The sequence below is a fragment of the Ornithorhynchus anatinus genome, chromosome 17 (genome assembly GCF_004115215.2).
Source record: "Ornithorhynchus anatinus isolate Pmale09 chromosome 17, mOrnAna1.pri.v4, whole genome shotgun sequence".
Classification (NCBI taxonomy): Eukaryota; Metazoa; Chordata; class Mammalia; order Monotremata; family Ornithorhynchidae; genus Ornithorhynchus; species Ornithorhynchus anatinus.
Window position 1 is genome coordinate 42,322,431 of NC_041744.1, and position 22,978 is coordinate 42,345,408.

The 22,978-nt window shown below is 47.0% G+C and overlaps 1 protein-coding gene and 1 non-coding gene across 3 annotated transcripts in view; one reads left to right on the forward strand and one right to left on the reverse strand.

Moving 5' to 3' along the window:
- YBX3 (Y-box binding protein 3) overlaps positions 1-22,210 on the forward strand; it is a 30,859-nt gene extending 8,649 nt beyond the window's left edge. Inside the window, exons 4-10 of one of the 2 annotated variants that reach the window (XM_029082346.2) lie at positions 1,974-2,063; positions 3,287-3,409; positions 11,779-11,970; positions 15,884-15,981; positions 16,727-16,898; positions 19,998-20,100; positions 21,639-22,210. In XM_029082346.2, coding sequence (XP_028938179.1) covers positions 1,974-2,063; positions 3,287-3,409; positions 11,779-11,970; positions 15,884-15,981; positions 16,727-16,898; positions 19,998-20,063 — 741 coding nt within the window. In that variant the 3' untranslated portion in view covers positions 20,064-20,100; positions 21,639-22,210. The remainder of the gene's footprint in view (positions 1-1,973; positions 2,064-3,286; positions 3,410-11,778; positions 11,971-15,883; positions 15,982-16,726; positions 16,899-19,997; positions 20,101-21,638) is intronic. The other variant, XM_029082347.2, reaches the window with a different exon arrangement.
- Positions 6,090-6,227, reverse strand: LOC114818113. Its single transcript, XR_003765933.1, has one exon. It is a non-coding gene; the product is annotated as a small nucleolar RNA SNORA7 (small nucleolar RNA).
- Positions 22,211-22,978: the final 768 nt, after the last annotated feature.

The window sequence follows — 22,978 nt, forward strand, 5'->3', positions numbered from 1 at the left end:
ATTACAGTCATAGGATGTGCTTATTAAAATTGATTGAGGGAGGCTATTTCAAAGCTTCTTAACCCAGTGCCATGGTGGTTCTTCAGAGGTTATGAACAAATCCACTTGAACCATTCTGTACATTTGCAACCTGCCTAATTAAGGATTTACTTTTATTTCCTTGCTACTCTGCTCCTGACTGTTGATCATTATTATCGCCCCACATTGTCTAGAGTCCATTAATAATGCTGAATGTCCAGGCCTCTGTTCTAGAATCCTGGGCTGCGGTGGGCTTTATCATTCTAAGTGGCGGGGGAGGATAACATGCCATTGAAATCTATAGATTTGGAAGTGGAAGTTTGAGTGGAGTGGTCTCTGACAGTGGAGAATTAGGGTGGGTCCCGAGGAATCTTTAGTGCTTCTGAGAACTGAATTGCTTCCAATTGGGGAGTCTGGTCATGGGATGTTACCCACCCCTGTGTGGTGGGTTTTTTTTTTTTTTTTTTTTTGTGTGTGTGTGTGTGTGTGTGTTGTGATTACACCCTTTGTAGTGGCATGGTGATTCAGCCAGATGAGTTGGGGCCTGCCTTGTTGAGCAGGAAAAGGCAACCAACAGGCAGGGAGGGGTGACTGTTGGACTGGTTGCATGTGCCAGGCATACACACCTCTTTCCCCTTTGGAAGATGTCTACCCTGTCAGTTGTGCGCACCCTCCCCACTCCCCCCCCCCCCCTTTTCTAGGAGCAGGGGAGGAACCGGATTCCTCCCCAGATCCTTAAGTAAGGCTGACCTACATACCTGGAAAGTGACCCGAGGGCTCTCCTGCTCCAACGCTCCCTATGTTCATCAACAGGCAGGGAGGTTCTGTTTAGAAGGGATGCTTCTCAGTTAAGGAAGTGGAGTTCTGTGGAAGGGGTGTATAGAAAGTTTATTCGAACATGTACAGACGATCAATCACCTCTGGTCTTCTGTATGTTCCCTGAACCCATTAGCTTTTAACTGATAATTAATATGCAGGTAGAGAACTGAGCCTCATGGTTGCCCATCCCTTTTTTGTTCCTACTCTTCAAAACCTAGCCTTTCTAAGAAATATTCCCAGTTGACCCTTGTGTTTTGGCTAATCCAAAATGACCACAGTGGCTAGGACTTGCAACCTTCGTCGTGAAGTTTTTTTTTCCTTCTAAGTCCAACATGAAACTTCCTCTCAGAGGGATTAGATCTCTGGGTCTTTGTTCTTCTCATCCCTTATACCATCTTGGAGAGTTGTGTGGTTTGTATCCTCTGGAAGTCTGGCAGGAGGCGAAAGCTTTCTGCGGCCCCATTTTCCTCCCATAGATTGCTTTCTGAGGATTCACTCAGAGTCCTTGCACAGACTGAACATGGGATCCTGGTCCCAGCTGAAGGTCAAATTCAAAAATCCAGGCTCCTCGGGAGGGCGGGGGAGGTTCCTGCCTGCTTAGTATGGTGTGGGCACACACATCCTTCTCCCCGCCCCCAGGACTTCTAGGTCCTCACAACTGCATTTGAATGGCTTCATTATGCAGCTGGGGAAGAGCACAGTTGCAATACCCTTCCCTGGCCTAAAATGGAGTGCTGCCCTGGACTTATGTTAGTGCTAGCTTGGTTTTGATGGAGCCAATGGGGCAGGGGGTTTCTCTACCTTACCCTGATTGGCTCTCTGGTGAGTCACGCCCCTATTTTGGATGATGCAAAACCTCCCAGCTACGGGTACACCTCCAGGAGGATGATTCTATGGGAAGGAGATAGGGTCCCTTTAAGGTGTCCAGAGTGTGTGCTCATTGCAGCATCTAGGGGATCTTCTCAGTTGAAGTTGTTAGCACCAGAATGGCTAATCACTTTTGATGCCCAGGGCTCAGTTGAGGGCATCCCCAAAAGAATGCATTAAGCTTGCGAGGCCCACCACACAAAGGAAGGCGGTAGTGGTGAGAGGGAATGTTTAGTATGTAAAGTTTTAATCTGTTCTTCCTCTGACAGACAGCAATCAAGAAAAACAATCCACGGAAATATCTGCGCAGTGTTGGAGATGGAGAGACTGTGGAATTCGATGTGGTGGAAGGCGAGAAGGTAACAGAGGCTTCATCACCTGGCTGCAAACTTGATATCTTTTGCCTGCCCAGTGCTGAGTTTTAAATAGTCTAATATAAGTATAATCACAATAATTTTGGTATTAAGCACTAACTGTGCTAGACACTGCTCTAAGCACTGGAGTAAATAGGGGTAGACACAGTCCCTGTCCCACATAGGCCTCACATTCTTAATCCCCATTCTACAGATGAGGGAATTGAGGCACAGAGAATGATAACATTTGTGGTATTTAAGTGCTCGCATGTGACAAGCACTGTTCTAAGCACTGGAGTGGGTACGAGAAATCAGGTTGGACACAGTCCCTATCACATTTTAAGATGAGGTAAATGAGGCACAGGGAAACTAAGTGACTTGCCCAAGGTCACATAGCAGATGACTGTCAAAGCTGGGATTAGAACCCAGGTCCCTCTGATTCTCAGGCCTGTGCTTCATCCACTAGGCTGTAAAAGTCTAATAGTTTCTGGTTTCTTAGTGCTAGACACTTGGCTAAAAATGCCTAGGAAGTTACTGCGTGGTTGCTGGGTGAGCCGAGCAGGGATTAAAAAGTGTTGGTAGAACGCAGGTCCTTACCGTCCCAGTGCTGATGCTGGTCAAACAAGTCAGGTAGCCTTCTTTTGGATCGCAAGAGAGTGTGTTCTCTAATGGACCTAGCTGGGTTGATCAGTGACAGGGGACCTGAATCTTAGTCATCAGCTGGAGAAAGACCCTTTTTAAATAGGGCAGATTTGGCATGATCTCCTGTAGTTGTGTAGCGGTGGCTTGACAACTGTCCTTAAGCCCTGGAGTCCCCCTCGAGTCTCTGGAGGTGAGGTGGATTAACACTGTCCTGGATTTGACCTGGAACCTCAGGTTAAGCCAGGCTAAGAGCCGTCGAAAGCGGGACGGGGATGAGTTCTCAAACTACTGTATTCTTCCTTTGTAAGCAATCCCAAGCAGAACTAATGCCCTAACTCGCTTTTTATTTTTGTTTTGTTTTTTTACCTTTCCTGGAAGAAATTCATATATTCAGTTTGTTAGGTTCGTAATTAGTAAGGATAGCCTTCATACCGTTCTGCTTTTTACCAGAGATTTTTAGAAACGCACACCCTGCCCGCCCCCAAGCCCTACCACTGGGTAGAAGACAGAGAGGCTCTAAAATAGGGTTGCTTAATATCTTCTTCGAGTCCTGTATCTTATCCTCATTCTTCACTTGGATCCATCAGGGAGCAGAAGCGGCGAATGTCACCGGCCCAGACGGCGTTCCTGTGGAGGGCAGCCGCTATGCTGCCGACCGACGCCGTTACCGGCGGGGCTATTTTGGCCGGCGCAGGGGGCCCCCCCGAAACGTAAGTCTGACCCTACTTTGCCTTGTCGCCTGTGTTTAAATTTACAGGTCCAAAGTAGGTAACTGCCTCTCTGGAGCTGCTGCTATCCCATGAAGATTCAGGACGGTCAACTAAGTTTGTTGTCTGTGGAAAAGTGGTGGTATCTGTAAGAGTTTACCAACTTGAGCTATTTTTCTTGAGCAACTGCTCCTCTTCAAATCGAACTTGATGGATTTTCTCCTACCCCACCCCAGCCCCTTTGACCTCAAGTTAAATTCCCAGTGGCATTTAACTTTCCATGTAAAGCTTTCTCAGTGTCTACACCAGCAAAAATTCTATTTTTTTCCTCTTTAAAAATTTTTTACTGCTTCATAGGTTGTCTTTTAAGTGTTATGGTATGTCTTGGTTTCTCTAGTACACAGTTCTCTTGTGGCTCTCTTCCTAAGTCCCTGGTCGCTCTTTGTCTGTTGCTGTTTCCTGTTTCCAGCCCCTGACTGAGAGTCTCTCAAGGCCCCATTCTCCATCTACACCCACTCCCTTGGAGAGCGCTCTTTTTTTAAAATTATTATTATTTTTAATGGTACTTGTTAAGCAATTACCATGTGCCAAACACTGTTCTAAACACCAAAACTGATACAAGTTTATCAGGTTGGACACAGCCCTATCCCACATGGGGCTCATATTCTTAATCCCCAATTTACAGAGGAGATAACTGAGGCCCAGAGATGCTAAGAGACTTACCCAAGCAGACCTATAACGGAGCCTGGATTAGAAATGACTCCCAAATCTGCCTCTCAAACGTGGCAATCTCTCGTCTGCTGTCCTTCAGGACATCTCTACTTGAATGTCCAGCCAATATCTTAATGGTATATAAGTGGCTTACTATGTGCAGAATGCTGTACTAAGCACTTGAGAGAGCACAGTACAATAGGATAAGCCTATACATTCCTTGTTTACAGTTTGCATACAGTCTAGAGGGAGGGAAAGACCTCTATAAATTATTTAAAATAGCTAAAGATGTATATAAGTGGTGGGTGTTGGATGAATATCAAATGTCCACAAGTCACAGATTCAAGTGCATAGATGACACAGAAGGGTGAGGGAGCTAGACAAAAGTGGGCTTTAATTGAGGAAGGCCTCTTGGAGGAGATGTGAACTTAAGGCTTTGAAGATGGAGAGAGGGGTGGTTTGGCACATATGGAGGGGGCGGGCATGAGAAAGGGGTTGGCAGTGAGACAGATGAAAGTGGGGCACAGTGAGTAAGCTGGAGAGTGGGGGCTGGGCTGTAGTAGATCAGTAAGATGAGGTAGGATAGAGCAAGCGTATTGGCTCTGCAGAAGTTAATTGTAAGAAATTTGATGTGGAGGTATATGGGCAACCTTTGGAGGTCGACATGGACTGAACACTTTTATAGAAAAATGGTCCGGGCAGCAAAGTATGGACTGGAGTGGGGGAGAGACAGGAGCCAGGGAGGCCAGTGAGAAAGCAGTTGCAGTAATCAAGGTGGAATAGGATAAGTAATAATTGTAATTTTTAGTAGTAATAATTTGCTTATATCCACCCAGCATTTAGTACAGTGCCTGGCACATAGTAAGTGCTTAACAAATACTTTATTAAAAAAAATATTTATTGGAGGTATTTAAGTGCTTTCTGTGTGTCAGGCACTGTACTAAGTGGTGGGGTGGATAAAAGCAAATCAGTTTGACAGTGATAAATTGTTGGGTTGTGATTGGATCAGCGTGGTGCCAGTTTGGATGGAGAGGAAAGGGCAGATTTTAGCAATGTTGAGAAGGTTGAACCAACAGGAATTTGGTGACTGATTATACATGTGGGTGGAGTGAAAGAGATGAGTCAAGGACAGCACCACGGTTACGGGCTTGAGAGATAGGATAGTGATACTGCTGACAGGGATGGGAAAGATGGGGAGGACAGGGCTGGGGTGGGAAGATTAGGAGTTCCCATTTTGGATGGGCTTATTTTGAGTGTCAGTGGGACACCCAGGTGGGAAAATGTGAGATTGCAGGGAAGGAGAGAGGTCGGAGCTGGAGGTGTTGATTTGGGAATCGTCTGCGAATTCATTCAATTCTATTAAGTTCTTACTATGTGCAGAGTACTGTATTAAGCATTTGGGAAAGTACAGTACAACAATAAACAGTGACATTCCCTGCCCACAGCGAGCTCACAGTCAAAGCACAGTGGGGAAATGGACATCAATACAAATAAAATTTGATATATGCATAAGTGCTGTGGGGCTGGGTGAGAGGGGGAAGAGCAAAGGGAGCAATCAGGGTGATGCAGAAGGGAGTGGGAGATGCCTAGTCTGGTACGCGAGGAGATATCCCTTCATTAAATCCTTGATTTAGTTGAATCCTGTTGGTTCAGCCATCACATCTCTAAAATCCACCCTTTCCTCTCTGTCCAAACTCATCTCGTCGTACGCTGTCAGGTTGTCTCCGACCCCTAGCTGACACGCCTCTCCCAAAATGCCCCACTCCCTTCTGGTAGTGTATCCATAGAGTTTCCTTGGTTAAAAATTTGGAAGTGGTTTACCATTGCCTTAGCGCTTAGTACAGTGCTCTGCACATAGTAAGTGCTCAATAAATTCTATAGAGTGAATGAATTGCCTCCTTTCATGTAGTAAACTCTGAGCCTCCTCCTTTGACTCTTCCATGCTGCTGCTACCTAGCGGAGGGGAGTTTGGACTTGTAGCAGACTGCCTTCCGCTCGCTAGCCATCGCCCAAGCTAGGAATGGAATGGGTAGGCCTCTGCTTGACTCTCCCTCCCATAGGCGAGGCTGGTTGAATACTGGAAACTCTCCAGGTGTGACCCTGAGAGGGGCCATCGAAACAGCTACCATGGTAATGCAAGCACTCATCCTATCCTGCCTTGATTACTGCTGATTACTGCTGACCTCCCAACCGCCTTTCTCTTCCCACTCCATTTCATACTCTGCTGCCTGGATCATTTTTCTACAAAAGTCAATCCATGTTTTCCCCACTTCTCAAGAACCTCCAGTCAGTGCTTATCCGCCCCCACGTCAGAGTCCTTACCAAAGGCTTCAGAGCACTCAGTTTGTCCCCTCCCACCTTACCTTGCTGCTTTCCTACTACAGTCCAGCCTGCACACTTCACGTCTGTAGTGTCAGCCTGCTCACTGTGCCTTAATCTCATCGATCTGGCCGCTGCCCATGTCCTGTCTCTGGCTTGGAATGCCCTCCCTCTTCATATCCAACTAATGATCCCTCTCCCACCTTCAAAGTCTTATTGTAGGCACAGCTCCAAGAAGCCTTTCCTGACTAAATTTTCATTTTCTCTTTTTCCTCTCCCTTCTGTCACTCGTGACATTTGTATATGCACCCTTTATTCATCCCTCCCACAGCATTTATGCACATATCTGTAATTTATTTACATTCATGTCTGCCTCCCCCTCTAGCCTGTAAGCTTGTTTTGGTCAGTGAATGTATCTCTCCTACTCTCCTAGGCACTTAGTACAGTGCTTTGTGTGTTTGAGAATCGGAGGAGAGGAAGGGGAGACAGCAGCAACTCTCAAGAAGCTTGGAGAGGGATGCTAGGAGGGAGATGGACGCTAACTGGAGGGAACCCTGTAGCCAAGGCTTTTTGTTGGGTTTTTTTAGGCTAGGGGAGACATCAGCATGTTGGAAAGCAGTGGGGAAGAAGCCATTGGAAACAGTTGAAGAGGGCAGTCAATGAGGGAAGAAGGGAGGGGACAGGTGTCTTTTGTTTTTTTTCCTTTTTTTTTTTTTAAAAAAAAGTATGAAGAGATGGGGTCAGAAGCACCGGTGGTAGTGATAGGTTTAGAGGGATGGTGAGAGATCAGTTCTTGAATTTAGGGAGAGTCCAAGAGGATGTAGGAAGGGGGGGAATCACACCTAATACCTTCAATTTTGTTGCTGAAGTATTTGGCCAGGTCATTAAGGAAAAGAGTTGGGTGGGAGTCAGGAGGTTTGAGGAGGGTGTTAAATGTCTGGAACGGCTGGCAGGGAGTGTGGGCTTGCGAGTGAATTAGGAAGAAGTATTGTCAAGCATTGGAGAGCCCAAATTGAAGCAGACAGGAATGAACAGATTCAGAGATGTCTGGATTTCTTCCTCCAGCGCTCTGCAGCTCAGGGACAGGAGAAGAGGAAAGGTACTGTGGCAGTGATCCAGGGTTGTGGGTTAGTGAAGGCATTGACGTGTGCCAGGAGATGGTAGTTTGGGCACGGAGACCCAATAGGTAGGATGACTAGAATATTGGAGGGGGTCGAAAGAATAGGTCTCTAGATAGATTTGTGGAGGGTGGGTTTATGGGAAAGAGAGCAGGTGAGGAGGTAGTGGTCTGATGGAAGAATTTCAGAATTGGTGAGTGTGGATTTTGAGTGGTTACTCGCGAGTGTAAGATCAAGTGTGTGTGTGTGTGTGTGTGTGTGTCCAAGTTGGAGTGGAGGTCACTGGAGAAGAGGAATGAGAGGAGGTGGACAGTGCCGATTGCCCCTCACCAGATTGCAATGGGTCTAGGCAGTCCGGGCCCAAAGGACTGGTTCGTCTTGAAGAAGCAGGGTGGGTCCGGGAGACAGGGCTGCAGGCCGGAAGAGGGGATTTGCTCTGAGTAGAGGATATCCACATCGACATTCGAGTGCCCAAGGATCAGTCTAGTGATGAGGAATGAGAGAAGGAATGTAGAGCAGGGATTAAAATGGTTTGGACAGCTGGAGGACTTGGGCGGTAGATGACCGTGACTAGTAATTGGAGTGGGTGGTAGAGACTGTTGATAATGGCAGCGAAGAAAGTAAACGAGGGCTCGGGGAGTGGGATGGTGTGAAAGAGGCAGTGGGGAGTGAGAAGGAAGCCCGGTGAGTCTGAGGAATTGGGAGGAGTTGAGTCATCACTTCTTCACCCCCAAGAGCAGCAGGGGCGACTTATCTGGAGAGAACCCGGTTTCAGCAATAGCAAGGAGGCGCAGTTACTGGGTCAAAAACAGGTCAGCGATGAAGAGAAGTTTGAAGGGATTCCATAGGCTGCACTTGGCTGAGGCTGTGGAGGTGGCATGAGGGCTTGGAAGGGTTTTATTGGGGGTGAGCTGGCAGGGGCCAGTGTGTTTGACAGTTGCTGGGACAGGATGACAGGGATGGAGTGGGGGATAGGGGTTGGATGGGAATGAACTGAGGAAAACTGGCCTGTAGGGAGTGGGGTGAAGGGAGGTGTTGGGTGGGAGGTGGATGTCAGAGGGAGGGGACTGAGGACAATTGGGATGGGGAAGGAGGGGCTAAGGTATAAGAGAAAGATAGCACAGAGCTGCAGCAGCTGCGGGTTCCTCTAGCTCCTCTGCCTTAAGCACATGTCAAACAGAATTTATCTTGCCCAAACCCTTTCCCACTATTGACCACGTCTTGTCTCCCGTGTCCTCAGACTGGGCATTCCTCTTTTTTGACCTGCATATTCAGTCAGTCTGACCAACTACTTCTCTAGAATCTGCCCTTTCTTTTCCACCCAAACCACCATCATTCCAGCCCAAGCACTTGTCACATCCCAAGTTGACCACGTGTACAACTGATTTCACTGCTTGTAAATATTTTCACGCCTGCCTCCTTGACAAGCGAGGAACATGTTTGTTCTGTTGTACTTTCTCAAGCACTTGGTACAAGGCACCGGACCCAGTAGGTGTCCAATATGAGTTACTGCCACTACTCCTGACCCCAGCACATCAATCGATCCGTGGCATTCATTAATAGATGTCAGAAACAGCATGGCATAGTAGAAAGTGCATAGGCCTGGGAGCCAGAAGGACTTAGGTTCTAATTCCAACTCCTCTACTTGTCTACTGTGTGACCTTGGGCAAGCCATTTAAATAATCTGGGCTTCAGTTACCACATCTGTAAAATGGGGATTATGACTTTGAGCCCCATATGGTACATGGACTGTGTCCAATCTGATTGACTTGCATCAACCCCAGTGGCGTAGTAAGCAGTCAAAAAATGCTAGTTATCATTACAATTATTTCCAGCTTCCTCGCTGACTTCCTGGCCTCTAGCCTCTCCCGTCTCCAATACAATGTTCACTCTGCCACCTGGATCATTTTTCTAAAACGGTTCTATGCGTGTCTCCCCATTCCACACAAAACCTTCCTTCTTTAACCAGAGCATTTAAAAGATGCTTTGAGGATCATCTGGGGTGAGATAGTAACCCACTAGGCCACACTGCTTCTATTGAAGTTTCTATTCCTGGTAACCTCAGCTTCCACCCCTGATATTATTTTGAGCCTTGAGCTGCTACTCTGAAATAGGTCCCCAGAATATAAAACCAGGAAAGCAAATCACAGCTAGTATTGTGGCTGAGATTTTTTTTCCTTTCATAGGTAACAAAGCCAGGAAAGCTCAGTACCCTGAAATCACACAGGTATTAGAGGTGTGTGAACATTCTTGATGGATATTAAATTTTAAAATCCTAGTTGTTAGAAGGTAGGTGATCTCCCAGAATACCACGGCACTGAATAGAAAAGCAGTGGTGCTTGGATAGGGTTGTCGTGGAAGTGCGCCTGGGTCTTCATTGTATTTGTAGCTCTGGAGAGAGTGAAGGCAGTCCGATGCCTCCCCCGCCCCCTCCGTTTAAACTACAGTTGATTTTTCCCCAACGATCTAACCTGTGTAAAGATTCACACTCAAGTATGTCCATATTGGCTCGGTCTGAGTTCAGGATTTTAGGCATTTTTTCTCCTAGAAGGAAATCTGGTCTGCCCACCTGTATTTGACCATACCACAGGTTCCCAAGCTTCCATGATCTTCCTTGGCAATGCTGGCAGTCCTAGACTCCTAATATGCTTCACTCTACTGGGCAAGTTCTTTCCTAAACCGGCTCAGGCTCCCAGAATCGTGTCCTGTCTCCCAGGGAGACCCAAGCGGATTAGCGCTGCCCGGGAAAGGAAGTAATTCTGTTGCTAGTGCCAGGGTCTCCCTCCTTTCCTCTTCCCCCACCTCCTATCTTGCCAGGGGATGAGAGAGCATTTAGAATTTAGACTCTTTGGGGGGTGGGGGGAGCCTCTCCCAACCAGGCTGTAGATATTTGGTGTCTAAGCCCCCCACAAAAGACTGGAACGATGACTTCCATTATCTTCGTCTGTTTGGTATATAGTGTTTGCAAGTGAACCAGCTTTTTGATTCAAATGTTAGGGGCTTTTAGGGTTTTACCTCATTTCTACCTGCCATTAACGCTTACTACTCCCAAGGTGGACTTAATACCGTAAATCAATCAAATGGGGGCTAAACTTGTTTAAAAATATATCGAGTGCCAGAGTTGACATGTTTTTGGCATTGAACTATCAAGTCTTGGATCGCGGTCAGGTTCCCTAAATTAAGCAAGGTTGTTGTAAACATTGCCTTATGAACTTTGAATTTCTAGATTGCCTTAATTTTTTTAAAGCTCTCTGGAAACATTGGGAAATAGTTATATTCCTGAAACACTGGCCACGTGGATTTTGGAGTCATAAACATCCACATTGCATATTTCCTTTTGAGTCACAAAATACTGAAGCCCAGGTTTCTTAAAGTGTGTTGAAACATAAACTGGATTTTTAGTTTTTTCAAAAGGTGATTGTCATCACTCAGTGATTTTTTTTTAAAGTCATTTAGGCTTGGCTTATGTGCCCAGTGACTGCTCATTCCATTTTTTTAAATTTTTTTATCATAAATGTCAAGGAAGATTCTTTTCTTCTGGTTGGCTGTGGGAAATCCAGGGGCTTGACAAAGATGTGGCAAAGATGCGTAGGCACAGTCATATCAGAACTGTGTGTTTGGAAGAAAATAAGGACGAGTGGCCAAATGTCAGGGCACATTCGTCTGAGTTGGTGCTAAATGAGTGACTTTGTGGGTAGGGTTAAGGGATTTTGTTATCCATTTAATAACGATGGTATTCAAGTGCTGTGTGTGGTTCACTGGCGTAGATCCATGATGATCACAGTAGACCCATTTCCTGTCCCTCATCGGGCTCACACCCTAAATAGAAGGGAGACTAGGCACTGAAACACCCTTTTTACAGATGAGGAAACTGAGGCCCAGAGACGTGACTTGCCCAAGATTTCACAGCAGGCGAACGGAGGAGCGGGGATTAGAAACCAAGTTCTCAGACTCCCGGGCCTGTGCTCTATCCACCGGGCCACTCTGCTTCCCACCTAGGCCCACATAGATTGCTTACTGCTCTTCTGCCTTTTTCTACCTATGGCTTACGCGGTTCCCAGTTTCCCAGCTGTGTTAGATGTACCATTCCTGCTCTGAAGATCCCGTCAAAAGCAAGATCCCCCCCCCCCCCCGCCGCCCCCCCAACCCCGATCCTCGGTTTCTGTCCCCAGCCAGTCCGCTTCGCCCCTATTTCTGATTCTCTCTGTTTCTTTGCTTCGCTAGTACCCTGGGGAGGAGGAGGAGGAAGGGAGCGGCAGCAGCGAAGGATTCGAGCCCCCTACCGCTGATGGGCAGTTCCCCGGGGTGCGGAGTCAGTTTCGCCGCCCGCAGTATCGGCAGCGGCGCTTCCCGCCTTACCACGTGGGACAGACCTTTGACCGCCGCTCTCGGGGCTATTCGCATGCCAACATGCAGGTAAATGGCTCCCGGGCGCTCAGGCACTGCAGCAGCCCTTTCCCTCTTCCTCCTCCTCCTCCTTCTGCCTTTGCCTCTCTGCCTCCTCCTTCTTCCTCCTCCCTTCAGTGGGGCAGCTCCCGGAGAGCAAAGCTGTAGACTCTTAGCAGCAGAAGCCAAGAACGTTGGGGCCTGGCCTAAATTGGTTGCCGGTATTTCATCTTTCCTCACACTGGTAATTCCTTACTGAGTTGACCATCCGTCTGCTGCTTTTGTTGTAATATCTACAGGTTCAGGTGTCAAGTCTGGGGGAAAAGAAAGGTGTAAAGCTGTGAAACTCCTTCCCCCTCTCATCCCCCACAATTCAGGGGTGAAATGGCAGTCAGGAAGGGATCTGTAGTATTCTACTTCCTAATGTTCCACAGAGCTCATGTTCTTGCAGAGTGGGGAGAGGCCCATCACGGTTACTAAACTAACTTTTGAGTTTTGTTTTTTGTTTTTCCTCCCTTTTCTCTTTCCGTGGATTCTCAGTGCAATCCATTAGCATCTGGATCCTCCGGTTTCATTGTCCTCACTGATCATGCTTTATTTAGCATTTTCCCTTCCTCTTAGGCTGGCGTGTTATGACTCTCCACGTGATGGAGGCTTTTTTAAGTTGGGGTGGCGTACATCAATTGACTCTTTTCTCACTAGCAGTCTAAAGGGACTCTCCTGTTCCCGCCCCACTGACAACCCTTGATAGTCATGTGTGTCATGTAGTAAATATTGACGCTCCTGCTTTGCTCACGTAACAAGTTAACCAACGCGTTCTTTGCCTCTGTCTTTCCACCCCCTCCTCTCATCCCAGTCCTGAAAACTACGCCTGCTTTTTGCATCGCGTCTTGGTTCTCTTCCGCTTTCCCCCCCGCCCCCCAGCAGCTGCCTCTGACAGGGCGGCTAAAAATAACCAGGAAAACTACATATATGGAGGAGTCCCGGACCCAAGGCACAACAGGTTTCTTTAAGGCAGCACTGTGAAATTCTAGGAAATGGGGGATGGTAGAAGTTATTGAGATTGTTGTGGATTTTTATTTTTAGTGAGTCTAGTGCTGGTGGAAGCTGCTTTCCTAAAGTCATGTACTTCTTACCTTCTAATAGATCCAAGATGTTTCCCAGGGGGTCACTTTGGAGTGTGTTTGCCACTCCCTTGGAGTAAAGGATGTCTGTTAACCCATTTTACAGATGGAAAATTTAAGGCATGGAGCAAGTACTTCCCAAATTATCTGCCAAAGTGATACCCAAGTTAGAGTCCTTACAAGGTCTAGGTCCTTGCCTCACCTTCTAATATAGATTTAATGATTCTTTAACAGCTTTTAGCCCGTGTCTAACGTCAATGTTGGAAACCAATATATCTCCGTGACACTCAGGGATCAAAAAAACTCCTCCAGCCCCAAAAGTTGTTGGTATTTTTATAAACTCTTTCCTTGGTATTGGCACACCCGCAGAGTTGGGTACCCAAGAGATTGCTTGAGTCGGAAGCTGTTTTGAGAGGTCACAGAGGTACTCCCTTCATCTCCAGGCAACCAACCTCATGCCCCCACCATGCCCCAAATGAGACACTTTTTATAGACCGCCAAAACTATATAGTCAGATAAAGATGGTATAGTTTCCCTCCTGTGGTCACTTTTGAGAGTTAAGAAGCCTCCTTTTCTGCTGAAGTTCTGCCCTGAGCAATCCCAGATAGGGTGCAGGGGCTGGGGAGAGAAAGCTCTCTTATGTGACATAGCAAGTCTGTCTCCCCCTCTAGACTGTAATCTCGTAGGCAGGGAATGTGTCTTTTCGTGGTTTATATTGTACTCTCCCAAGGGCTTAATATAATGCTTTGCTAATAGTAAGTGGTCAGTAAATACGATTGAATGAATGAATGAAAGCCAGGAGTAGAGGAGAGTAGGGGCAGTGGTGATTCAAACTCCAGAAGTTTGAAGAGGTGTGGATCCCAGCCAAGATTTGGCAAGCAGGTAGACTCCTGCCTCTTCCTGCTTTTATTCAAGCTGGTTCTTTCAGGAGAGTAGAGCTAGTCTAAGGAGTGAAATACGATGTGGTAAGTCAGAATGGGGAGAGCCTCTTATGGGCAACTCTTTTTTGGGAGGCAGAAATCAGTGTTCTGGAGCTGTCCTCCAGAACCTCAATCATACAAGTCTAGCCATCGATGAAACCACTCGATTCCTAAGAGTTCTGGAAGTTGGATTTTTCCCTTAAATGACTGCCATTAGTCTGTTTATTATTATTTTTTAATGAATTCATTGTAATGAAGAAGATCCCAGACCAGGTTCTCTGGGATAGTTTTAACTTAGATCATTTAACTATTTGGAATGTGCTGACTGGAGTAGAGAGAGCATCTTTACCTTTGAGATGAACCTGGAACTGCTATTGAAGTACTGATGGAGTGGGTTTTGAACAAGATTCGGGCCCCATGAACAAAAGAGGGGCACTTCCAAACTGGAAAAGGACTGTGAAGGTCTGGAAGTGGGCCCTGAGGCTCATGAGATGCTTAGAGACTTCAGCATGCTTGTCAGAAGCCCTGGCTTACCATCCTTTGGTTGTGCTAAGGGTTTCTGATCCTGGCCAGTTAATTACTTAGTATGGAAGGTGGATGGAAAGTATATTTAACTCCCTCCTTCCACTCCCCTCCCCCCACCAAAAAAAAAAACTGCAGCATTCTGAGGATGGAACACCATTCCCAGTTCTTGATGTACAGCAAATTTATCAGGTGATAAAATTTGTGTGCTTACTATGTGCAGAGTACTACTAAGTGCTAGAGAGAGTGAAGCAGAAGACACAATCCTGGCCTCCAGGCATTTATGTTGCCGAATTGTACATTCCAAGCGCTTAGTACAGTGCTCTGCACACAGTAAGCGCTCCATAAATACGATTGAATGAATGAATTTATGGAGAGTTTCCTGTGTGCCAGGCACTGTACTAAACGCTGGGGCAAATTCAAACTAATCAGGTTGGACTCGGTCCATTTCCCACATGAGGCTCACCGTTTTAATCCCCATTTTACAGATGAGTTAACTGATGCACAGAAAAATGACTTGCCCAAGGACACACTGCAGACAAGTGGTGGATCTGGGATTAGAACCCAGGTCCTTCTGACCGCCAGGCCCATGCTGTCTGTCCACTAGGCGGTGCCGCTTCACTCCACCAAACCTTAGAATCAAATGGGGGAAATGCCCATGATAGTTCCCACATGAGAGAAAAGGTGCTTAAGTAAAGCAGGCTGGTCGTTGTGTGCTCTAAGAGGTTGTTGTAAGTGTCTAGATGATGAGGTGGTAGTTGGGAAGATGTGACTTGGCAAGGGAAAGCCTGGAGGAGGTGAGGTTTCAGAAGAGTTGTGCAGATTGGAAGGACTGAAGTCTGACAGATTTGAAGTGGTTGGGATTTTCAGGCAGGAGAAGGGAGAGCCAGAGCGGGGAGGTGGGAGAGTCAAGAATGAGGTACTGAGGAAGGTGCAGCGGGAGAAGAGTAGGGGTTAAGAGGGAACTTATGGAGTGCCTTCTCTTTGTGGAAAGGAACAGGAGGTAGGGTGAGATGTGTAGAATGGCACTTTGGAAAGAGGATTTGGGCAGCAGTGAAGTATGGACTGGAGAGGGGAGAGGCCAGGGCCAGGATGGCAGCCATCTAGATGGCGAGGAAAGGGTGGATCCAAAAAGACAAGATGAATCTAGCCACGGTGACTAGTGGGCTTTCAGGCTGTCTCTATGGCCCAAAGAAAGAGGACCTAATATCCTTGAACTGCACTGTGAATTCTGAATCCTGGCAGAGGACAGAGACCTGCGCTCTATCTCCTGGCTTGAATGGTCAGGGGGCCCATTGGTACCTCATGCTCTGAACACAGCGCTCTGCACATAGTAAGTGCTCAAGTACTGCTGATTGACGCTTTCCTTTCTTCCAGGGTGGCGAAATGGGGGAAATAAAGGATGGGGTCCCAGAGGGTGCACAACTGCAAGGCCCAGTCCATCGGAATCCAAACTTCCGCCCACGGTATCGCAGGTACTGCTCACTCCCCCTCTGCCTGTCCTGGCTTGCAAAGGGCTACCAGCCAACCTAGGTGAAGTGGTCCCTGCTCATGGCAGTCTGATCCTGCTTCTAGAGAAGGCAGCCCCTAAATGCCCCGATGCCTACCTGGCAGCTGGGGTGAGTTCATGGGCCTTCCACATGTCTGTTTCCCACCTCCCTCGCAAGTTTCCTCAAGGAGTTAGTTGGGGTTGCAGAAAGAGACCCCTTACCTTTTGAAGGCAGGGTGGCTTGATCTGGTCCAGAACTCTCCCTTCACCACCCTTTTCTTTCTGCGAAGATATAGACCTTGCACAGACAGGGTCCCCTGGGTGATTAGTGGGAGTTGGAAACAGCCTATAGGTCTCGCCTCTGGTTTTGACCTTAATAATAATGTTGGTATTTGTTAAGCACTTACTATGTGCAGAGCACTGTTCTAAGCGCTGGGGTAGGTACAGGGTAATCAGGTTGTCCCACGTGAGGCTCACAGTTAATCCCCATGAGGTAACTGAGGCACAGAGAAGTTAATACCATTGATTATTCATTTGTTCCTCTCTGGTTTGGGCAACCCTCTTCCAACTAGGTGTAAGAGTGAGAGAATAGTTTGCATTGGTGGCTAGTCAGAGAAAGGATCAGCTTATTAGACTCTAGCCATTTTCCGTATTATTTTTTTGAGCCATCTTGCTCCCTTACCGGCTGGCTCCTGACCGATTGCTCTTTCTTTGTCCGTGTCTCTGCCCAGGGGCCCGCCTCGTCCTCGTCCCGCTCCCGCTGTGGGCGAGACCGAAGATAAAGAGAACCAGCACGGGGCCAGTGGTCCAAATCAGCCATCCCCCCGCCGCGGTTACAGGCGCCCCTATAATTACCGTCGCCGACCCCGTCCTACGAATGCTCCATCACAAGACGGCAAAGAGGTAAACGCAACTAAACTTCAGCCAGAATGTTCTCCTTCAGGGTGAGGGGAGTAGTGTAGCCTTCGATAGAGATTAATAGAGATCTGTTTGTGGCGAGTAATTGTTCCGCAACGACTCGAAGCAGCTCCGCACCTCCTGACTCGGACAGAAGCGAGGTTTGTGGAAACCTGTGTTGTCACAGATCAAGATAGGTAGACTGTGATCCCCATGAGGGACAGGTACTGTCTGATGATCTTGTACCTTCCTCAAGGGTTGGCACATAAGTGCTTACCATGTCACAGCTGCTTTTTTGTTTTTGCTTTTTGAAACATGATATTTAAGGACTTACTACGTCAAACGCTGTTCTAAGCGCTGGGTTAGGTACAAGTTAAATAAGTTGGACAAAATCCCTGTCGCGCATAGGGCTCACAATCTAAAGAGGAGGGAGAACAGATTCCCCTCCACCCCCCCATTTCACAGTTGAGGGAACTGAAGTGCAGTGAAATGACTTTGACACAGCAAGCAATTGGCAGAGCTGGGATTAGAACTGATTCCCAGGCCTGTGCTGCTCTCCACTAGGCCACACTGCTTCTCACGGTCCCAAAAAATGGGAAGGGATCTAACTCTGGGCTGCCATCAAACCCAGTGCAGAACCTTCCAATATATCCATCTAGCATTTGACCCAACTCCTGAAAATGTTGTCAGTCGAGAAAATTGGTCAGTGAGATGTTCAAGCATGGAATTTCCTCACACTGGAAGGACACCACAGAATCTCATATGCCCCCATCTTCAAAGACAAAAAAAAAAGTGAATGATGAGATTGTAGCAATAAAAAAATGTATTATAATGCCTCTTCTGCTATATGCTGTAAGCTCATTGTGGGCAGGGAACAGGTCACTACCAACTCTGTCATATTCTCCCAAGTGCTTAGTACAGTGCTCTACACCCAGTAAGCACTCAGTAAATCCCATTGTTTGGTGAGAATTACCTTGCTGGGAAGACACTAATTAGAATCCTGTTCTATTTAAGATCTTGCTAGTAAGATAAGTCCTACAATCTGATTTGCACTGATGTTCCCAGAATGATGACGTGGTTTCACATCTCCTTGTGGAAAAACAAATGTGATCTTTGTAGCAATTCTGAGACCACTTCACGATACGACGGGCCAGGTCAGCTGGGGGTTCCCCATCCATTCCTCATTGCCAGCTGGGTGAAATAGAGAAGTATAGTGGGCCCAGCCTCAAGTGTTGAGAGTATGCTTCTGCCTCTCTGGGAAACACTTCCAACTTCGGATGATGTTTGAGGTCCTTAAAGACTGTCACTAAAGAATTGCTCTGTATTTGTCCCGGAGGCTCACTTTCAAGATAGTGTTCAGATTAACTACATCACTCTGCAGTAGCACCTAGCCTTGTCAGCCGATACTCCATCACAGGTCAGCATCCTATTCCTTTAGCTGTTCTGTGAGCCGGTCTCATGAGTTGTCCTTGGCATCGAGTTACAAGACAGGATCACACACAACGAAGTCAGTCTCTTAGCACGGAAGCTATGTTTAACCTCAGCACGTCAGCCGTGTGGGACATGTGAAGAGAATGGGTAACGGTCTGATACCCGAGCAGATGCTGTATGGCAAGTGGAAATTGGGGTGCTGAAAGCAAGAGAGGTGGAAGCAGTCTAAACGTACGTAAAGCAAAGCTTCAGACAGCCCTGACTCGAGGTTAAATGCTAGGGTAGGGTGCCCATGGCAGGCTTCTACAGGAAAGCTTTCAGAGACGAAGTTCTGGAAATTAAATACTATTTGGGGCTTATTCTGTACTTCCATCTTGTCTGTCTCGCCACCAACCTCTCACCCAAGTCCTGCCTCTGCCCTGGAATGCCCTCCCTCTTCATATTTGATAGATATTTACTCCTTTATCCTTCAAAGCCTTATTAAAGGCACATTTCCAAGAGGCCTTCCCTGACTAAGCCTCCCTTTCCTCTTCTCCCACTGCCTTCTGCCTCACCTTGAGTTGCTCCCTTTATCCATCCCCACCCCCAGCCCTACAGCACTTATATACATATCTGTAATTTTATTTATATTATCTCCCTCTGCAAGCTTATTATGGGCAGGGGATGTCTGTTATATTGTCCTCTCCCAAGCTCTTAATACAGTGTTCTGTACATGATGGCCCGCCGAATCACTAATTTGCTGTAGGATGAGTGAGCAGGCGCTTAGAAAAGCAGCATTGTTCCTGAATTGGAAAATGAGCTCAGTGATGTAGAAATGGTGCAGTTCTCTGTCTCTGAGACACTCTGTCCCTCATGAGTTGCCCATTCCAAGTAAGAGAGAGAACAGATTTAATACCCATTTTACAGATAGGTGTCTGGGAATACAAAAGCTGACCCATCACATTGTTCTCAGCGTGAGGCCTGAGATGGGGAGTAGTTGCCGTGTCTTGCGCTAAATCCCATACATGTTGATTCAAAGGCAGCCAAAAGGAACTGACCACGGTGTGTTGTGCACCGTGCGAATATCAGCAGACTCAAGGGATTAGGAGTCATAAGAGTGGTCTGTAACGTTTTTTTAGTGGAAAATTGATGTTGAATTCGCCCCAAACCTTGCAAGGTAGGTAGCCATCCCGTGACTCCTTCAAACACCCCTTTGCCACTGTGGGACCCCTTTGGGCCAGATGCACTCAGTAATGGCCCTGCTTTTGTCCCGTTAACTGAATCCTCACGGTGCTCTGCTTTAAGGCTTTTGCTTGTTAGAGTTGATGGTTTGCTGGTTTCTTGAACTCTGCTTTTGTTCCTAGGTTGTCAACTCAATGAAGGTCAGGGACCATATTGATTGTGTTAAGTTGGGACCACAGCACTTAAGTGCATATCGATAAATTATAAACTATAAATTATATTAATCCCCTTCTCCTCCTCTAGATTGTAAATCCATCTTGGGCAGGGCGTGTTTCTGCAATCTCGTGTCCTCCCAAATGCTCTATGCACAGTAAGTGCTTAAATGCCACCCACGATAAGACCCACCCCAGTGTTTAGCACAGTCCCCGGCGCGCAGCGGGCAGTACTGTAACTGAGTGACCTGAAGTGATACACATTGTGTTCTTTTTGTTCTGCCTTCCCCCCGCAAATCAGACAAAGGCGGCTGAAGCATCAACCGAGAACCCTGCTCCCGCCACCGAGCAGAGCAGCGCTGAGTGAAATGAACCGGCTCCCCAGGCACCTCGACCACTAGAAGGTAAAAAGCTATGGAAGCGCCAGCTTCTCCCTGTAGACTGACCACCCCTCCGCTCCCTTTGCCTGCCCTGCGTGCTGTCCTTCGAAATGGAAGGCAGCTCACTCTTTCTAATCATGGGTGTCAAGGCTTGTGAGAAAATGGGAAGTGTTAGAACTGGGGCATCCCTTGGATGAGAGAAGCAGCATGGTTTAGTGGGAAGGGCAGCGGTTTGGGAGTCAGCGGGCATGGGTTCTAGTCCCGGCTTGGCCACTTGCCTGCCGTGTGACCTTGGGCAAGTCGCTGAACTTCTCTGGGCCTGTTACCTCATCTGTAAAATGGGGATTAAAAGTGTGAGCCCCACGTGGGACAACCTAATTACCCTGTATCCACCCCAGCGCTTAGAACAGTGCTTGGCACATAGTAAGCGTTTAACAAATTCCATCATTATTATTACTGTTACTATGGGAGAGTGGAAAATCATCCATGGAGGAACCCCGACTTAAGCTGAATATGTGGTAGAACTGTGGTTTGTTGTTGGTTTGTGTCCTCTAGTGGCCAATTAAGGGTTTAGGCTTTTTGTTTTTGTCACTCAGACTTCCATTTTTTACATTCTCAGTTCCTCTTTCCAGTTTTATTTAAGTTCAGACAATACAAACCTGCATGTAAGCAGGAACCAGCCCTCCTTTTGAGCAGGGGTTGTACCTTTTCATTCAGTTGTATTTATTTTTGTTCCTGTTCTACTTTTCCAAGCACTCAGAACCACGTGCATTCTAGGACTCGTATTCCATTCTAGTAGAAACTGTTTCTACTCAGCCTCTACTGAGGGAAATAGGTTTTACTGGGTCAGACCAGTGGTCCATTCATCCCAGTATTCTACCTTGAACAGTGGCATCAGGATGCTCAAAGGAATTATGGGGTGACTCTTGCCCTGGCCACCTATCTCAAAATTTTAGGGATAATGAGAGTGCAGTCTGGGGCAAAGAGCGGACACTGGGAGTGAGAGACCCAGGCTCTTTTCCTGACTCCGGCACTTTCTTGCTGTGTGACTTTGGGCAAATCACTTTGCTTGTCCATGCCTCGGTTTGTAAAGTGGGGATAAAATACCCATTCTCCCTCCCTCTTAAACGGTGACCCCCCCATGTGGGTCGGAGATTGTGTCCAATCTGATTTTTAATTGGGGCTACTGGGGCACCCAGTCTAAGGAGGGGAAACAGCGAACGCCCATTTTGCAGATGAGGGAGTTCTGAGGCACAGAGAAACGACTTCCCCAAGGTCACACAGTAGGCGGAGTCAGGATTAGAACTCTCTGACTCCCAGGCCCCTGCACTAACCACCGGGCCAAGCTGCTTCTCTAGTCCTTAGTGTTCTCTCCAATCCTCAGATGCCAGGATACTGCTCCTCTCTTCTGCCAATAGTGCTGCCCCTGCTTTTCCATGACACCTTACAGTTATTGAGAATAGTTCAGTTTGCATGTTCATTTTCAGATTCTTTTAGCTTTTGCTATATATTCTAATAAAGTTAGGGATTATTCTGACTTCTTTTTCCCCCCCTCTCTTCAGGTGTCCTAAGACTATTAAAAAAAAAAAAAACTACAAAAAAAACTACCAACACCAAAGAAACATCCAAGCAATAAAAACGGAAGACAGAAGTAAGATTTGAAAACATCGGAACTTTTTTTATTTTTCTTAAATTAAAAAAAAAAACCCACAAAAATAAACAAAAAAAAAAACCTTACCAGCAAACTGAGATCCCGGGAACGCCTGCACAGGTGAAAGAATCAGAATGACCTCCCCCCGTTTCAGCGGCAACCGGGTTTTTCCAGTTTTACCGTTTTGGTGGTATTTTTGAAATAAATTTGATAGCAGCTCTCTGGGGAAAGGCCCCAACCAAAGAGATAGAAATTTTGGTAATTCCTTTCTTATTCCTATTCCCCTACCCCTGTTCTTTTTGGATGCTGGTGCTAAACCTTCCAGGTGTGGTGACTTTAACTTTTTTTTAAAATGCCGGTCCTGTTCATTCTCAGGAAGAGGGGAGGAGATGTTCCCACTCTCTGACACTGGGGTCTATTTGAAAATGTGCAGCACGAGTGACGTTCCTCAGAAATAAAAAGTGATTTAAACTCAAGGGAAAACCATGGCTGTCTGGTGTTCTTTTCCCTCAGTTCCTCCCCCATATTTGGGAGAACCTTTCTTCCTAAATTACCTCTTCTTTGGTAGGGAGAGGGTAATAAACTTTTTACCACCACGCTGGGTTGTTGGAGTAGAGGTGGAGAAACATTTCAGGATTGATTCCTCCCCTGCAGCCCGGCCAGGAAGTGGTATTAGGGAGATAAACACCAGTGTGGCTGCCAATTCTTTGACATAATGTTGGGAGCCATTTTAATGGGCACCTGCTATCGTTTCAATTTGACTCCATTATGGTGTTTTGAGGGTGGGGGGGGTGATCTTTTTCCTAGGTTTGTGGGACCTGATTATCTTGTGTCTACCCGGTGCCTGGCAAGTAACAGTAAGCTGTCAACAAGTACCACCTATCAGTGGTATTTATTGAGCACATAGTGGATACAGACAAATATACTAAGCTTGGAATGCAATACCATGGAGTTGGTAGATTCGATCCCAGTCCACGAGACGTTGACTGTAGGGGGAGAGGGAGTGATGAGCTTCCAGGAATCCCGTTATTCCACCTTTTGGGCTGTGTCAGTAATCACCTTGTCCTAACTCAGATTTTTGATTTTGGGGGTGACCCTGGGGGCTGGGGAAGAGTGGTGAGGAGGTAGGGGAAGTGGCTTGGAACTCCATTGCTTTTTGGGTGCCAGCTGAGTTGGGGTAGCTTGGAGGAATGTGACAGTTGTGGGCTGCTGTAACGACCACCTGGCAAGAGGCGGTTTGAGTCCCACCCC